General features: G+C 52.9%; 1 protein-coding gene and 1 pseudogene across 3 annotated transcripts; both read right to left on the bottom strand.

Annotated features, from left to right (window-relative positions):
* Positions 1-239: 239 nt before the first annotated feature.
* CD22 (CD22 molecule) lies at positions 240-18,429 on the bottom strand. Of its 3 annotated transcripts, none has more exons than XM_054538895.1 (14): positions 18,367-18,429; positions 15,520-15,575; positions 14,670-15,041; positions 11,297-11,602; positions 9,581-9,847; positions 9,171-9,434; positions 6,402-6,659; positions 5,934-6,197; positions 5,575-5,838; positions 2,605-2,701; positions 2,404-2,479; positions 1,815-1,933; positions 1,299-1,383; positions 240-989 (listed from the first exon to the last, which is right to left on the bottom strand). In XM_054538895.1, exons 2-14 carry the CDS (start codon positions 15,551-15,553, stop codon positions 858-860), a joined length of 2,538 nt encoding a protein of 845 aa, XP_054394870.1. In that variant the 5' UTR covers positions 15,554-15,575; positions 18,367-18,429; the 3' UTR covers positions 240-857. The 3 variants fall into 3 exon arrangements, with proteins under 3 accessions (XP_054394870.1, XP_054394869.1, XP_063575524.1); XM_054538894.2 differs by having other exon boundaries at positions 14,670-15,047; positions 18,367-18,428; XM_063719454.1 differs by lacking the exon at positions 15,520-15,575 and having other exon boundaries at positions 18,367-18,422.
* On the bottom strand, positions 17,514-18,547 carry LOC129051771 (uncharacterized; annotated as a pseudogene).
* Positions 18,548-18,583: the final 36 nt, after the last annotated feature.

Below are 18,583 nucleotides of genomic sequence, written 5' to 3'. Positions count from 1 at the left end.
AAGCTGGTGAGCCCTGCCAAGATCACCGGGCTAGTTAAGCCGAAGAATCAAGATTCAAGCTCTCACGCTTGTCTGCCTGCAAAGCCAGTATGCCTTTCCTAACAAGACACCAGACTCTCTAATCTGCCGGTTTGATCACTAAACCACTGTGACTCCATTTCCTTCCCCTCAGACCCCATGAAGACTTTCCCCTCTCCTCATCCCCACTCCGACTCCACAGACTGAAAAGAGTTCACTGGTTCTCTGAAGTGGCATCTGAGCCATTTTTATTGTGAGCTCTGTCTCCATGGCATGTTAATCCACACCAGTGTGTCCATCTCAAACCCGGAGTCCCCGGAGTCAAGGGGCCGCTGTTACGTATGCCTCCCCGTGCAATGCCTCACTTCCAGAGGAGAAGCCAGGCCGGGACTAGGCCCCTTCCTACTGCTTTCCCCCAGTGGCAGAAACTGGGCATAATATTCGTGAGTGGGGATGTCAGATTGGGGGTAGGGGGCCAGAGAGATGCAGAAGGGAAGGAAAAATGATGACGAGCAGATCCCAGGAGGAACACAAGCAGCTGGGGGTGGGGGTGGCCAGTGGCTGTGGTGGGGGTAGGGGGAGATGTGCATGTCAGGGCAGGTATTTAGATGGATTTCTGGGTAGCAAGGAGAATGGAACAGAACGGGAGCAGGAGTTTTGGAGGTTTGGGGTTACCCTCACCGAAAAGACTGGCTCTGAGCCAGGCACAAGGTTCTCTGCAGTGAGTGTGTGTGTGTGCACATGTGAGCAGGAGGAAGCCGTGTGGTGGTGTCTGGGGAAACTCTGGGACTTCCCTGGCCCCCGCTGCCCCCAGAGCCTCCGCCGCAGCCCATCCGGTGTCAGCGCTTGAGGATCACATAGTCCACATTTTCTTGTGCCTGAGGCCGCTCCCCGACCCCAAACTGAATCAGCTCTGAATAATGAATCCCCTCATCTTCTGGAAAATCTGGAATGACGTTCTCATAGTCGCCCTGAGAAAACCACATGGTGGTCAGCCTGACCCCAGTCACCAGCCTCCACCGCTGCTTTTCTCTGCATTCTCTCCTTCATTCCACCCGGGGGTCCAAAAGCCCAGGGGGGCATCCTCGTTTCAGGAAACTGGCTGTGGCCGGCATCCAGGACCTGGAGGTACCTGCCTGGCTCTGACCAGCTCTGCCGGAGCAACCGTCTCCAACACCCAGCCTCTGCTACCACGGATGCCTACCCAAGTCCTTCCTATGTGGGACCCACCGCTGAGGCCAGGCCCCGTCCCCAGCCTTCCACAGCCCCACCCTCCTTACCACCTGGCGCTTGTGCAACACTGAATAAGTGACCGTGTCATCGCAGTCTGGGGGAGGTCTCTGCATCTCTGAGGTCTCTGCATCTCTGAGAGACAGGGCAGATAGACGACCATGCATGAAGCATCTCCCAGGAACTCTCCTGCCTCTCAACACCCAGAGCCCCCAACAGCACCCCAACCTCAGCCCCTTATGTAAAACCTGTGGCCTCCCCAGTGCCCAAAGCTCACAGTAGGAGCTCGTGCAAATGTGCGTGGAGGGAGTAGGTGTGGGTGTGTATCACGAGGTCTTGACCTTTGTGATAAGAACGGACTGGGCATGTGTGCTGCTGACTTGAAGGAGCAGGTCCACTTCCGGAGACTGGCCCTTACCCAGAGGCTTGTTGCCGAGCGGGAATGAGGCAGTGCATGTATCAGGGTGCCTGGCATGGGCCTGGCACAAAGAGGGCAGGCGGGACAAGAGCTTTTCCTCCCGCCTCCCTCCCAGGGTGCAGGGTCACCCTCCTGGTACCCTCAGTACCCAGTTCGTGGTATGTTCGTCTCGGGAAAGCGCAGGGTGGCGTAGCTAATGCCATCTTCCATCATTGGATTGTAGCATCCCAGGGAGTGGGGGCCTTCAGAGAGGGGGGCCCTTCTAACCTGGGAGGGAGACGAGGGTGAAGTGCTAACCACCTGTTCCCCAACCCTCATCCCCTTCCCTGGCCTCTGACAGCCCAGGTCTCCTCAGAGGACATTTTATCCCCTTCCTTCACCTTGTTTCCCCACTCAGCTTCACAGTCTGCCTCATGCCTACCCTTTTTTTTTTTTTTTTTTTTGAGGCAGAGTCTCAGTCTGTCGCCCAGGCTGGAGTGCAATGGCGCGATCTTGGCTCACTGCAACCTCTGCCTCCCAGGTTCAAGCGATTCTCCTGCCTCAGCCTCCCGAGTAGCTGGAATTACAGGCATGCACCACCATGCCCGGCTAATTTTTAAAATATTTTTTGTAGAGACAGGGTTTCACCATGTTGGCTACGCTGGTCTCGAACTCCTGACCTCAGGTGGTCCACCTGCCTCACTTTCCCAAAGTGCTGGGATTACAGGCATGAGCCACCGTGCCCAGCCCCATCCTACCTTTTTATTCCTCACAAAGAAGCTCTGGCCACTGGAATTCTCCTGAAGCCCCTGCTGGCTCTGTGTCCTCTTCCAACTGAGAAATAAAGGCACATGTGTGAGGCTCAGGGACTCCACAGGCTGGAGGCTTCGAGATGGAGCAACTGGACACGGGCCTCTGCCAAAGGAGAGAGGAGGTGGTAGGGGGTGGCAGGAGCTCACCGTCGCTGGAGCTTGAACCCACAGATTGCCAGGATGAGGATGGCCAGGCAGGACCCGAGTCCCACAGCCACTCGCCTGCCGATGGTCTCTGGGCTATCTGGGTGGAGAAAGGAGAGACCTTAATCAACTGAGGGGCCAGCTCTCCCTGGCAGCCTTTGCCTGGAAGGCATCCTGGACTACTCTCTGCAGCCAGACTCGTCCGTCTCCCTGCATGCATACAGGGGTGCAGAGGAAGAGGGTGACAATGGCTCCTGCTTGCTCTGGGCCTCCCTTTAGGAATAAGGCACTAATTCTCCTGAGGAGCTTCTTTTCCCACAGACGTGGCACGCCCAGAGCCTGTGACCCGCACCCGCATAAATGGGTGCAGCTCTTCACGGCAGTATAGCTGTGTGATCAGCTCTGAAAGTGCACCTGTCTTCCACCCAGCAATTCCACATGGGAATGCATCTTGCAACTGTCCTTGCAGGCGTGCCCAAAACAAGAGGCTGCAGACCTAGGCCCTGGAGAGGGCACTGAGAGGAGGATGTATGCAACCTTCATACACGAGGAATCCATGGCCCCAGGAAAAAGAGGAGGCCCTCAGGCTGTCTGCAAAGGGGACAACCAGGGAACAATGGTTTTATACGATGGGATGTGTCTGTTACATTTCCAGAGAACATGTTTCAGATGTTTTCCTTTGGCCTTCGGCCTTGCTGGTATGGTTCCCTAGATTGACTGATTGATTGATTGAGACAGAGTCTCACTCTTTCACCCAGGCTGGAGCGCAGTGGTGAGATCTTGGCTCACTGCAACCTCCGCCTCCCAGGTTCAAGCGATTCTCCTGCCTCAGCTTCTCAAGTAGTTGGGACTACGGGTGCGCACCACCACACCCAGCTAATTTTTGTATTTTTAGTAGAGATGGGGTTTCACCATTGGCCAGGCTGGTCTGGAACTCCTGGCCTCAAGTGATCCATCCACCTTGTGGCCTCCCAAAGTGCTTGTGGCCACCCACTTTGGCCTCCCAAAGTGCTGGGATTACAGGCGTGAGCCACTGTGCCTGGTCAGGTTCCCTCAATTTAAGGCCATGTTTCCAATTAATCTGAAAAAGTACAATAAATTAATTATGTTCCCTATGCTTCCAGACTCTTTTTTGTTGTTGTTATTGTTTTGTTTGTTTGTTTTTAAAATTTTTTTGGTATTTTTTGTAGAGATGAGATCTTGCTATGAGGTATGGGCTATGTTGCCCAGGCTGGTCTCGAACTCCTGAGCTCAAGTGATCCTCCCACCTCGGCCTCTCAAAGTGTTGGGATTACAGGCATGAACCACCATGCCCAGCCTCCAGACTTTAGACACTCTGTGTATGCATAGATACAGAACAATGTCCAAACAGTATTATTACATGGAAAACAGCAAAGAAAATTCCCGGGCAAAGTGTGAGCTCTGCCTCGTCTGTGTCATGAGGAAGGGTGTATAGGCACAGACCTCTGTGTGTGAATTGTGCACGTGAAAAATACCTCTGGAGGAGTTGGGAAGACTGTGTGCAGTGAGGACCTTTGGTGGGGATGAGAGTTCTCGGGGATCAAGAGTAAGCCGCATCTGTCTTTCCACTATTTACCCTTTCATGCTTACATTTTATTTTTTTACCAGGTGCTTGTATGAACTGTTTAAAAACCACTCAAGTTTACTACTGTGGAGGCCGAGACAGGAGTATCACTTGAGCCTAGGGGGTCGAGGCTGCAGGAGCTGAGATTGTGCCACTGCACTCCAACCTGTGCAACAGGGTGAGACCCTGTCTCAAAAAAAAAAAAAAAAAAAAAAATTCGGCCGGGTGCGGTGGCTCACGCCTGTAATCCCAACACTTTGGGAGGCCGAGGCAAGCGGATCATGAGGTCAGGAGATTGAGACCACGGTGAAACCCCGTCTCTACTAAAAATACAAAAAATTAGCCGGGCGTGGTGGCAGGCGCCTGTATTCCCAGCTACTTGGGGAGCTGAGGCAGGAGAATGGCGTGAACCCGGGAGGCGGAGCTTGCAGTGAGCCGAGATCGCGCCACTGCACTCCAGCCTGGGTGACAGATCGAGACTCCGTCTCAAAAAAAAAAAAAAAAAAAAGCATTTATGTTTTAAAAGATAAAAACAAGGAGCCTGTCAGGGCTGAGAGAGACAGAGTAGTCAGAGAGAGAGAGTCTGGGTCCCCTACAGGGACCCAGTAGGAGCTCAGAACTTCTGGAAGGTGGAGCAGCCTAAGAGGGGACCCCCTAGAGGGAGGCAGGAGAGACTGCAGGGGAGGTAGAAAAAGAGAGACTGGTGACGCAGGACAAGATGACTCCTCCAGCACAGTGGCAGATGGCCTGGAGCAAGGGGTGTGAATGGGAAAGGGGACAGTGAGGTGGGGAAGAAGGGGCCAGCTGGTCTGGAAGGCTTTTCGGGAAGTCACAGGAGCAGACAGGGCCAGAGAGGAGCCTGAGAGGAAATAGGGAGAGGCACAGTGGCTCATGGCTCCAATCCCAGGGCTTTGGGAAGCTGAGGCAGAAGGGTCACTTGAGGTCAGGAGTTTGAAACCAGCCTGGTCAACATAGTAAGACCCCTCTACAAAATAGTAAAATACTACAACATAGTAAGACCCCTCTACAAAAATGTAAAAATTAGCCGGATATGGTGGTGCATGTCTATAGTCCCAGCTACTCAGGAGGCTGAGGCGAAAGGATTGCTTGAGCCCAGGAATTGGAGGCTGCAGTGAGGTGTCATTATGCCACTGCACTCCAGCCTGGGAGACAGAGTAAGACCTTGTCTCTATAAGAAGAAGAAGAAGGAAAGAGAAGGAGAAGAAAGAGGAGGAGGAGGAGGAGGAGAAAGCAGAAGAAGAAGGAGGAGGAAGAGGAGGAGGAGGGGAAGAAGAGGAAGAGGAAAAGAAAGAGAGAAAGGAAGGAAGGAAGGAAGGAAGGGAGGACTGACCACCCCCAAGAAGAACAAGAGCAGGAAGAGGCCTTACAGTAGACGGTGAGGGTGCTGAGAGGAGAATGGCCCTTGCCCACACTGTTGGTCCCCTGGCACCAGTAGGCACCCGAGTGCTGGACCTTCACCGGCTCCAATCTCAGCTTCTGGCTGTGGTAGGGGAGGCTTCGGTTATTCCAGTCAAACCAGGTGTAGTGGGAGACGGGAGGGTTGGCGTCACTCTCACAGGTCAGGGTTGCACTCTTCCCCTCCATCACTTGGTCCCCCGGGCTCATGAACACACGCAGCCTCCTGGGTGCATCTGCATGGCGGGCAGGGGGAGGGGGCGTGAAGTCACTACCAGGCAGGCCACTGGTCCCCGCTCTGCTCCACTCCCAGCCTCCGGCCCTCACTCACACAGCACTTTGAGTGTCCAGGCCTTGGACGCCGTCTGTCCTATGGAGTTGTTCACCCAGCAGCTGTAACTCCCAGCATCTTCTGGGGAGATGGAGTCAAAATTCAGCTGGCTTTCTTTCCCCAGAAGGCTGCCATTTTTCTCCCAGAAGAACTGGACTTCTTTGGGGTGGCTGCTTGAGAAGTCACATTGGAGGCTGACCGAGTTCCCAGAGTGAATCTCGGAAAGGGGCTTGATTTTCCGGACCCTCACATCTCGGGGGGCATCTGGAGGGCAAGGGTCCCAAGCTGATCTCTCCACTCCCTGTCCCTTTTGCTGTCCCCAGGCCTCCCCTCCCCTAGGACCTGAGGCTGAGCTCCTGTCCCTCAATTCTGTTGAAGACACTGGCCCAGGCTCCGGCCTCGTTGCCTTCATCCCCTCATCCCAGCCGGGCCACCTCCCAGATCCCCCTACCTAGCCCAGGGACTCACAGTGGACATTCAGGGCGACAGGGGAGGCCCACGAGCACCAACTGTTACAAGCTGCGCAGGCGATGGTTGTGTTGTCCCAGCCAACGTTTTGGATCTTCAGCACCCCAAGCGATGGCTCCTCCCAGGTGCTGCGGGGTTTCCATTCATACCGGGTAACACGGGGGTTACTGGAATTGTAGTTACAGGAAAGGGTCACCGTGTCTCCTTCTCGAATTGGCGTGGGGTTTTGAATCACCGTGATCACCTTCTTGGGAGGATCTGGAAGAAAACCGGAGAGGTGAGTAAAGAAAAGCCAGCTGTCCATAGTACCCCTTCCCTCCTGCTGTTTCTTCTCCCGCTACCTGTCCCGGGCATCTGCACAGGTCCTAAATTAATCAAAGGGGGCTTGTGCATCCTTCCTGCATCTGTGTGAGAACAGAAACCCTGCCCTGGCTCTCTGGCCTGGCTGTGGTTTGGTGCAGGGGTTCAGGGCACAGCGCTGAAGCCAGACGGCTGCCGAGAGGTGCATGGGCATGGGCTGTGGGTCTCAGTTTACGCGTCTGTCAAATGGGGTCCTGAGGCCAGGCGTAGTGGCTCACGCTGGTAATCTCAGCACTTTGGGAGGCGGAGGCGGGCGGATCACCTGAGGTCAGGAGTTCAAGACCAGCCTTGCCAACACAGCAAAACCCTGTCTCTACTAAAAATTTTAAAAATTAGCTATGCATGGTGGTGCATGTCTGTAGTCCCAGCTACTCAGGAGGTTAAGGCAAGCGAATCACTTGAACCCGGGAGGTGGAGGTTGCAGTGAGCCGAGATCAAGCCACTGCACTCCAGCCTGGGCATCAGAGGGAGACTCCATCTCAAAAACAAGAGGCAGTGGGGGGTGGGTGGGGGGTGAGTCCTGAGAGCTCCTAACCTCCTGGGAATTGTTTCAAGAAGGAAATGAGATGACGCCCTTAGAGCAGAGTGTGGCGTGTGGCAAACACTCCACAAACATCGCTGCGGCTGCTGTGGTCGCGCATCCAGCTGTCTGAGATGCTCAGGATTTGGACACCCCTGTCCCGTTAGCACATATGACATCTCAGGGTCCAAGGATCAAGCTTATGTGTTCTTTTTGTCCTGTGCTCTACATGGTAACAAGATTCACTGTGTTAAAGAGGGTCTCACAATGGAGAGGTAATGAGACAGTTTGCCCCAGTTCTCGTTAAAAATTTCAAGACCTCTTTCAAGACTCAGCCACCGCCTAGGGACACTAAGTCTCTGCGTCCCTCATGGAGTCCTGGTATCTTGCAGTTAATTATTCTTTCTTTTTGGAGACAGAGTCTCACTCTATCCCCCAGGCTAGGGTGCAGTGACATGATCTCAGCTCACTGCAACCTCTGCCTCCTGGGTTCAAGCGATTCTCCTGCCTCAGCCTCCTGGGTAGCTGGAATTTCAGGTGCCCACCACCATGCCCGGCTAATCTGTTGTATTTTTAGTAAAGACAGGGTTTCAACATGTTGGCCAGGCTGGTCTCGAACTCCTGAGCTCATGTGATCCACCCACCTTGGCTTCCCAAAGTGCTAGGATTACAGGCATAAGCCACTGTGCCTGGCCAATCCATTCTTTCTTCTGAGACAAGGTCTCACTCAGTCACCCAGGCTGGAGTGCAGTGGCATGATCACAGGCTCACTGCAGCCTCAACTTCCAGGCTCAGGTGATCCTCCCACCTCAGCCTCCTGGGTAGCTGAGACTACAGGCATGCATGACCATGCCAGGCTAATTTTTTTGTAGAGATGGGGTTTTGCCATGTTGCCCAGGCGGGGCTTGAACTCCTGGCCTCAAGCGAGCTGCCCGCCTTGGCCTCCCAAAGTGCTGGGATTACAAGTGTGAGCCACTGTGCCCAGCTCACACCTATAATCCCAGTCCCGGCATTTTCTTTTTCTTTTTGAGACCCAGGTCTTGCTCTGTTACCCAGGCTGGAGTGCAGTAGCAGGAACATAGCTCTGTCTGCAGCCTTCACCTCCTGGGCTCAAGTGATTCTCCCTCCTCAGCCTCCCCAGTAGCTGGGACCACAGGCACGCACCACCATGCTCAGTTAATTTTTGTATTTTTTTGTAGAGATGGTATCTCGCTGTGTGGCCCAGGCTGGTTTCAAACTCCTGGGTTCAAGAGACCCTCCTGCCTCAGCCTCCTAAAGAGCTGGGATTGCAGGCGTGAGCCACTGCACCTGGCCTCATTCATTCAACAAGCATCTACAGGCCGGGCGCGGTGGCTCACGCCTCTAATCCCAGCACTTTGGGAGGCTGAGGCGGGTGGATCACGAGGTCAGGAGATCGAGACCATCCTGGCTAACACGGTGAAATCCCATCTCTACTAAAAGTACAAATAATTAGCCGGGCGTGGTGGCAGGCGCCTGTAGTCCCAGCTACTCAGGAGGCTGAGACAGGAGAATGGCGTGAACCCGGGAAGGCGGAGCTTGCAGTGAGCCGAGACTGTGCCACTGCACTCCAGCCTGGGAGACAGAGGGAACTCCGTCTCAAAAACAAAAACAAAAAAAAACAACAAAAAAAACCCAGGCATCTACCGAGCACCCTCCATGAGCCAGGCCCTATGCCAGGAGCTGAGACAGCAGCTGTGAAGCTGTGAACAGCAACAAAGTCCTTGCCCTGAGAAGTTTACATGTCAGGAGACCCTGACTGCTCCTTGCTCTTGACTCCAGGACCCCGGAATGCCCTGCACCCCATCTGCCTTCTCCGTTCCCTGTGTCCATCTTCTCTCCCTAGAACCAGAGGCTCCGTGGCTACTCACACTGGACATCCAGCTCAGCTCCCGGGCCCCTCTGTCCAGTACCAAGAATGTTTTCTGCCACACAGGAATACGTCCCAGCGTGCCAGGGGAGGATCTTTGGGATGTGGAATTTCTCCTCTGTCCTTCCCTGCATTTCTTTCCCATTGTGGTACCACGTGTAATTTGTTGGAAGAGGATTGGCCAGTGATGTGCAAAGAAACTTGACTTCACTTCCCTCCACAGCCGGTGACTGGAGGATCTGAACCGTGGAAGGTTCCGGGACATCTGGAAGAGGGGGCAGAGGCGGGTGGAGGGGTGAGGAGAGCACCCCCAACCTGTGCACATGGCCCCGAGAGCCCCCGTGGCTCCCCTCTCCAGGTCCACCCCTGCTACCTCCCTGCCTGGCCCATCCCCAGCTCTGAGGGGCTCACGCTGCACTTGCAGGAGCACTTCTTCCGACCTTCCCGGGCCCACGTCATTGGAGACCTGACAGCAGTACTTCCCACTCTGGTCCTTGGTCACTTCTTGCAGGGTTAGCATGAGTGCATTCTGCTTCTTCAGCGGGGTCCCATCCTTGAGCCAGGATACCGTCGTGTACTTCGGGTTGCTGCTGCTGACCTCGCAGGTCATGGTCACAGAGTCCCCCTCCCTCACTATGGCATCACTGGGATTGACCTCGATCTTCAACTTCGGGGTGTCTGGAGGAGCAGAGGGGCAGTCGGGGAGGGGGCAGGGAATTCTCAAGGGCGGAGGGTGTGGAAAGTGCTTTTATTCCGACAAAGTGGTGGCCTGCCGGTCCCTTCGCCCAGGTGTTGGTCACGGCCTCCTAACTCGGCTCTCAGCTTCCCCCTCCCACTTCCTCTACTTGTTGATCTCCACCAGCAGCACGCAGGGTTCCTAACACCATCCACCAGACCTCGCCAATCCTGCTGGAAACCACGCCCAAACCCTCACCTCAGCCCTCGGGATCCAGAGTCCTGCTCCATCTGCTGCATCCTGTCCTACCATGTGGCCCTCAGGGGCAGTGAACTTCAGCCTCTGAGGTCCTCCCACCCAGCTCCTGCCTCAAAGCTTTGAACCTGCTCTTCTCTTTCCCTGAAATCCTCCTCTCGAAAATATTTGCCGGCCTCAGCCACTCCCTCCGTTCCAGTCAGCTTAAGTGCTCACCTTCTTTTTTTTTTTTTTTTTTTTTTTGAGATGGAGTCTCGCTCTGTCACCCAGGCTGGAGTGCAGTGGTGCGATCTCAGCTCACTGCAAGCTCCGCCTCCCGGGTTCACGCCATTCTCCTGCCTCAGCCTCCCAAGTAGCTGGGACCACAGGCGCCCGCCACCACGCCCGGCTAATTTTTTGTATTTTTACTAGAGACGGGGTTTCACCATGTTAGCCAGGATGGTCTCGATCTCCTGACCTTGTGATCCGCCCGCCTCGGCCTTCCAAAGTGCTAGGATTACAGGCGTGAGCCACCATGCCTGGCCTAAGTGCTCACCTTCTTAGAGAGGTCTCTCTCCATCACTCACCTCTCCCGGCCTTATTTTTTTCCTAACACACATATCATTACCTACAATAGTGTTGTATATTTCTTTGTTAACATTGCTTTGTTCCAGATTCTAATGTCTTGGCTCATGCTCTGTATTTCTTTGTTAATCCGTTTGTTGTCTGTCTCTTTCACTGCAGTGCCAGCTCCGTGTGGGGCAAGAGCTTTGCTCACTGCTGCACCCTGCCCACCGCCCCATGACCCCCATTGGCAGCCATAATAAGGCCTGGTACCTAGTAGGTTCATGATACGTATTTATTGAATGAATGAGGCACAAGATAACGATGCAAAAAAAATTCCCACCAAGAGGGGAACAAAAAGACCTAACCAGATAATCCCCAATTCATGTCATGGCTTGAGGATGGATCATTTTATTCTGTTAGGCTAGAGCAAATCTTTTTCCTGAAACACCGGGGCTGACAAGGCAGTGTGACCAGGGCTAGAGGACGCCACCGTCTGTGCAGGCTTCCCCGTGCCCTGGGTGCATGCCCCCTGTGGGGCTGAGAAGAAGGTAACACAGACCTTGCCCTGGGGAGAAGGTGACACAGGCCTTGCCCTGGGGAGAAGGCGACACAGATCTTGCCCTTCCCACAGGCATGTCGGGGAGACTCACGCTTCACGTTCAGCTGCACCGTGTCATTGGAGAGGAACTTCCCATCCGCATCGTGAAGCTGGCAGGTCACAATCTTCCCATGGTGACTCCACTGTGGGGAGAACTTGAGCTCGCTCCGGGTGAAGACAGACTTGGTGGCCAAGGAGGTCGAGTTGACAGCAGCCTGCCCCACTGGAACCCCCTCTAGGAACCACTGCAATTGGATCGGATACCCATAGCAGGAGAAATTCAGCAAGCAGGTCAGAGTGACTTCCTGGGACTCTTGAATTTCTGGAGGGAACTGGATATGAGGTGGAAAAGGCCTTTCTGCAAAAGAACAGAGCCCATGCTGGAGCCTGAGGGACTGAGGACGTGAGCGTACACCTGGCTTTAGATGTCCTGTCCCAAATCACCCCTCAGGAACCCCTTGCCACTTCATTCTACCTCTCTCCAGTCCTGCTTTTTTTTTTTTTGTTTGTTTGTTTGTTTGTTTTTTGAGATGGAGTTTCCCTCTGTCACCCAGGCTGGAGTGCAGTGGTGCGATCTTGGCTCGCTGTAACCTCTACCTCCCCAGTTCAAGTGATCCTCTTGCCTCAGCCTCCCAAGTAGCTGGGATTACAGGTGCCCACCACCACACCCAGCTAATTTTTTGTATTTCTAGTAGATACGGGGTTTCACCATGTTGGCCAGGCTGGTCTTGAACTCCTGACCTCAAGTGATCCTCCCGCCTTGGTCTCCCAAAGTGCTGGGATTACAGGTGTAAGCCACGACACCCGGCCTCTTTTTTTTCTTTAGAGGCAGGGTCTTGCTTTGTCACCCAGGCTGGAGTGCAGTCACGCAATCCTAGCTCACTGTAGCCTCAACCTCCTAGGCTCAAGCAATCCTCTCACCTTAGCCCCCTGAGTAACTGGGACTACAGGCATGTGCCACCATACCTAGTTAGTTTTTTAAACACTTTGTAGAGACAGGGTCTTGCCATGTTACCCAGGCTGGTCTCAAACTCCTGGGCTCAAACGATCCTCCGACCTCAGCCTCCCAAAGTGCTGGGGTTATAGGCGGGAACCACTGCACCCAACTCAGTCCTGCTTTTCTCCACTTTGAATCACTTTCGCTCACCCGAAATCCCCTCTGAAAGGCCTTGACCACACTGAACCTCCTTGGGAACTGTAATCTACTCTTCTTTCATGCTCATTGCCGGATGTCTGCTTTCTGAATGATTGCAAAGTTCTATTCCCACCACCTCTTTTTCTTTTTTTTTTTTTTTTTGAGACAGAGTCTCGCTCTGTCGCCCAGACTGGAGTGCAGTGGCGTGATCTCGGCTCACTGCAAGCTCCACCTTCCGGGTTCACGCCATTCTCCTGTCTCAGCCTCCCAAGTAGCTGGGACCACAGGCGCCCGCCACCACGCCTGGCTAACTTTTTGCATTTTTAGTACAGACAGGGTTTCACCGTGTTAGCCAGGATGGTCTCGATCTCCTGACCTCGTGATCCGCCTGCCTCGGCCTCCCAAAGTTCTGGGATTACAGGTGTGAGCCACCATGCCTGGCCTATTCCCACCACCTCTAAGTGAATTTTATCAGTTTAGTTCACGGACTTTTCAGCTTTGACAAACTTGTGTTACTTTCATGGCTTCCTTCAGTATTGCAGCCATCCAAGCACCGCATTCCTTTAGTGGGGTGGGTCTGTGTGCACCCAGCCTCAGCTCTCCCCAAGGCTGGACCACCTCCTTCACACAGCGGGGTCTGAAGTTGCATTGCTCACCCCAAACTTAAGGCTGCTCAGAACTGCCCACCCAGGAAACGGTGTGGAACAGAGTGCCCACACTCCCTATGGCAGGGGCTCCCCACACCTGTGTTTGATGGGTCAAAGCCACCCCTACATGTGCAGTGCTATAACTGAACCTATGTTATAAAAATTATAAGATGATCGTTTTACTTCTTTTCTTTTCTCTTTGTCCTTTCCTTCCTCCATGCATGATTAGTTACATTTGGTCATTTCAGTAGCGGGTAACCACTAATTCACTAATAATTGTTTAACTTACATCCTGACTCCCTGGCAGCTGCCTGCAAGATAAATGAACTTGTCTCTCTTTCAAAGAACAATGATCCTTAGATCACACAGACCTCCTTGATGACATCCAGAAATTTGATGAGCCAAGGGGCAAAACAGCTTTGACAATTTACTTTACTCGTAAAAGCCCCCAGTAACGCTCAAAGTTAGGTCAGATTTGAGAGTTTCTCTCTTCTGTCCCCTCGATTTGGCTAAATTAAATAATCCTTTCTCAGCTTCTAAGCACTGATGTGTCAGTGTTTGGCTGACTACGCATCGGGAGCTCAAACTTGGCCTTTGGGGTTCGACAACAGTGTCATCTAACCTTGAAGAGCTCATGAGAATTTGCCATGAACATTAACACACTGAGAGATTTCACTGGAAAATCTAGATTTCCATCATCTCTTGAAAAATCAGAAGATCAGGGTGCGGTGACTCATGCCTGTAATCCCAATGCTTTGAGAGGTTGAAGCAGGAAGATTGCTTGAGGCCAGGAGTTCAAGACCAGCCTGGGCAACATAGCAAGACCCATTTCTACAACAAATTAAAAAGTTAGCTGGGCATGGTGGCATGCACCTGCGATCCTAGCTACTTTGGAGGTGGGAGGATTGCTTGAACCCGGGAGATCAAGGCTGCAGTGAGCTGAGATCGTGCCACTGCACTCCAGCCTGGGTGACGACAGTGCGAGACCCTGTCTCATAAAAAGGGAAAGGAAGGGGAAGGGGAAAAGAAGAGGAAAAAAAGTAAAACAAACATTTTATGATTTTTATAACACAGGCTCAGTTATTGCACTGCACATGTAGAGGTGGATTTGACCCATCAAACACAGGTCTGGGGCCTCTGCCCTAAGGAGTGTGGTTACTCCGTTCCACACCCTGTTTCCTCTATAAGGAGCTCTGAGCAGCCCTAAGTTTGGGGTGAGCGATGCAGCTTCAGACCCCGCTGTCTGAAGGGGGTGGTCCAGCCTGGGGGAGAGCTGAGGCTGGTTACATGCAGACCCACCCCACTAAAGGAATGCGGTGCTTGGATGGTTCCAGTACTAAGGCCAAACACGAGTTTGTCACAAAAGCTGAAAAATACATGGTGAGAAAGAAAGAGAGAAAGATCAGAAGATCCGACCACTTTGGAATCCAGGTCCCAGAGGGGCAGGAACTGAGGGTCAGATGGGACATCCGAGGTCCTGCAGCTCTGTCTAGTGCTGCTGCATCGCCATCGTCATCTGCTGGCGTCCCCTGCCTGAGCTCTGCAGGAAGCTCGGTTTGTGAGCTCTGTGCCAGGAGTCAGGTATTTCCTGCCTCCCACTCACCCCTGCCTAGAGCAGAGGACCCTCTCCCCGAAGGCCTTACCAGAGACATTGAGGTGTATTCGTTCCATCCATTTCTCAGTCTTGGACTCCATTCTCAGCCCCAGCTGACCACTGTCACTGACGTGCACCGGGTGGATACTCAGTGTGCAGTTCTTACTCTTGTCTCCCAGGAATTGCACCCTTTTCTGCTCAGAAGGAACCTCCCCATCCTTTGTGCTTTCATAGAGTCTGGTCCCGTCAAACTTCGAGGTGTTCTTGTTATACTCAGGATTGTGGAACAGGATGAAGCTTTCCAGGGCACCATCTAGGGCTCTGTAGGTGCAGGGGATCCAGACGCAGGCCCCCTCCCAGGCGTAGAGGGTTTCAGGGTGCTCAAAAGCCCATTTACTTGAGTCAGAGAAAGCCAAGTATTCTAAAACTCACCACAGTGATCAGAAAGCATTACTGAGGGGGCATGAGAGCCTTCTTTTAAAAATTATTCTTTATTTTAAAATTTGTTTAATTTTTTATTCTTTTTAGAGATAGGGGTCTTGCTATGTTGTCCAAGCTGGCCTTGAACTCCTGACCTCAAGTGATCCTCCCACCTCAGCTTCACAAAGTGCTGAGATTTCAGGCATGAGCCACTGCACCCATCAGAGAGCTTTCCAAAGACTAAAGAATTCCCTCTGAAGATAGTGGGAGAAATACAGAAATACACAAAGACAGCAGGATGCAATGAGAGAAGTGTATGTATATATGGGAAACATATATATTTGTATGTACATTTATCTATACACACTGCTGCCCCCACCCTACCCTATGTTGACACCTCTCTGCCCGGGTCTTTCCTCCTCCTCCAGTGCCCACTGACATCCCAGAACCCCAGTACTAGCCCAGGCCACAGTCCTTACCCAGGAGCAGGAGCCAGGGGCCGAGGAGATGCATGGTGTCGTGTCTGGGTGGAAGCCTGAGCAGGGGAGAGTTTGTCTTTGAGCCACCTGGCCACTTACTTCTTCCACGTGGCTTTTCTTGCTCACCCACTGAGCTCCAACCCTTCTCCTGGATCCAGGAGGACCGGGTCTAGTTGCATTACGGGGATGTGGCATTTGGGATGCTCACGGAGTTCTTTCTTTTTTTTTTTTTTTGAGACAGAGTCTTGCTCTGTCTCCCAGGCTAGAGTGCAGTAGTGTGATCTCCACTCACTGCAACCTCTGCTTCCCAGGCTCAAGTGTTTCTCTGGCCTCAGCCTCCCAAGTAGCTGGGTAAAGGCAGGTGCCACCACGCCTGGCTGATTTTTGTATTTTCAGTAGAGATGGGGTTTCACCATGTTGGCCAGGCTGGTCTTGAACTCCTGATCTCAGGTGATCTGCCAGCCTCGGCCTCCCAAAGTGCTGGCACTACAGGTGTGAGCCACCACTCCCGGCCGGGAGTTTTTTCTGAGTATGCTGCGCCTCTCCTTCAAACTGAGAGCCCTGTGGGGGCAGCCTCTCTCTCTTCCTAGAACTCCTTCCTTTCTTCCTTCCTTCCTCCCTTGCCTCCTTTTTCCCATCCATCCATTCATCCATCTCTAATTTTATAAACTTCCTGCCTGGCTCGCAGGCTTTGAGTGGCACCAGACCACTGAGTGCTTTGAATGCCAGGCCCCGGGTAACATGGAGCTCTCTCTGGTGCTGCTCATCAAGGATTATACTCAGGGACAGACATGGTCAAAACTTGGTTTGAAAGACCAGGTAAAAAGGAGTTCTAAAACCAGTAACAAAGTATGGGTGAGCCAGGCGCAGTGGCTCACACCTATAATCCCAATACTTTGGGATGCCAAGGCAGGCAGATCACTTGAGATCAGGAGTTCAAGACCAGCCTGGCCAACATGGCAAAACCCCATCTTTACTAAAAATGCAAAAAATTAGCCAGGTGTGGTAGCGTACACCTGTAATCCCAGATACTCAGGAGGCTGAGGCAGGAGAATTGCTTGAATCCGGGAAGTAGAGGTTGGAGTGAGCCGAGATCATGCCACTGCACTCCAGCCTGGGCAACAGGGCAAGACCCTGTCTCAAAAAAATAAAAAATAAATAAACTAAAAATATACAGAGCTGGTCAAACAAAACCTATCTGTGGGTTAGGTTCTGCAACTGTTGCCCGTCTTTCTGTCTTTCTCTGCAATGAGCTTGTCCTCCACCAACCCTGACCTCTGCATAGAGTTATATTTACATAGAGTTAAATTTAAGTCCCAATTTACATGATCATGGCCCTCCATGCTGGCCCCCGGGGACCCCGAAGGATGTGACAGCAGAGTGTGTCTCCGGTCTCAGCACCAACCCAAGCCCCTCCTACTCACCTGCCAACATTTCCCACGCATCAATGTTCCTCTCTCTGTCTATCTCCTCGGGCCACATGGCTCATGCCAAGGGCTGCTGGGTGTCTGTTCATGGGTGTGGGGAAAGCTAAGCTGCTTGCCAACAGCAGGAAGGGGGTCTGGCCTGGCCTAAGAATGTATTCGGGGTGCAGGGTCTGAAGCTGAGGCAGGTTCCCCAGGCAGAGCTGACATCAGCCCTGCAGGTACTCATCATGTCACATGCAAAAAACGTCTTCAAGGTCACATACACTTGAGAAAGGCAGGGTTAAAGAGTTAAGTAAGATTCTTTTTTTTCTTTTGAGACAGAGTCTCATTCTTCTGTTGCCCAGGCTGGAGTGCAGTGGTGTGATCTCAGTTCACTGCATCCTCTGCCTCCAGGGTTCAAGTGATTCTCCTGCCTCAGCCTCCTGAGTAGCTGGGACTATAGGCATGTGCCACCACACCCATCTGATTTGTTTGTTTGTTTGTTTGTTTTAGTAGAGATGGGGTTTCACCATGTTGGCCAGGCTGGTTTCAAACTCCTGACCTCAGGTGATCCCCCAACTTGGCCTCCCAAAGTGCTGAGATGACAGACGTGAGCCACCGCACCTGGCTTAAGTAAGATTCTTTACTGCAGGACTTTGAAAACCTTTTAGTAAACTCTATCTACACCATTAATCTCTAGACATGGGGATTAGAATATAGTATAATACATTGTCCATACTTCTTTGGCCATGGGATCTATTTTACATGTTCCATAAAAAACTTAGCAGGGTTGCAGAGCCAGTGTTCTTTGAAATCCCCTTAAGGTTACCTAAGGGGTAACAAGGGCTGTGGCAAGGACTAGACTCCGTTCCCTGCAGCCAACACTTGCCTCCAGGAGCCAGGCCATTGTCCCTCCTCTGCCAGCACCCTCCAGCCACACCCTGCTCTGGGATGGGCTGGAGCATCCCAGCATGAGTGGGAGATGGGTGCCTCCAGAGCAGGGCTGTGTGCTGCCTCAAGGAGCTCCAGGAGTCTCTGGAGCACAGGAGTAGGGCCCCAGGCCCGGGAATTGGAAGGCCGAGGGTGGGGTGGAGGTTAGGGACGCAGTTATTACGCACAGAGGCTCAGGACAGGGCCATGCTGTCCAGACCTCCCCAGTCCAGGCCTGTTGAGGGCCTTGCAGAACCTCGGGGCCGACCTCCCTGGCTCCTTCTTCCCTCCTGGGCATCCAATAACCTACCCTACTCTCAGAAGACTCAGCAGGCCTAGCAAGGAGGATGCTCAAGACAGGGGTCTGTCTACAACCTGTTGTAACACTGGTAAGAGAGAGCCAGGGAGGTCCCCGCTGTGTTCCCAGCTCTGGGAGGTATGCCTTGCCCATAACTGCTGTTCCATAATAACTTGCTTGTTGAATGCAAAATAAAAGCAAAATGGTTTTTACCTGTTTCCGCGTGTCTTCCCTCTTCAGGGACCCTGGCAGCATCTGAGAGAAAAAGGAGAAGTACAGTAAAGTCTCTGGTGACAGAGGTTTCCCCTCCATGGCCACACCCCCTGCCTCTCTATGGCTCTGAGGGGGACCAAGCAGTACCGTGATCTGGGGAGTGGGGAAAAGAGATGCAGGCTCGGAGTCAGATCGGAAGACTCGAATATGTATGAGC

Source organism: Pongo abelii, chromosome 20, assembly GCF_028885655.2.
Source record: "Pongo abelii isolate AG06213 chromosome 20, NHGRI_mPonAbe1-v2.0_pri, whole genome shotgun sequence".
Classification (NCBI taxonomy): Eukaryota; Metazoa; Chordata; class Mammalia; order Primates; family Hominidae; genus Pongo; species Pongo abelii.
This window is presented reverse-complemented; position numbering and strand designations above follow the sequence as displayed.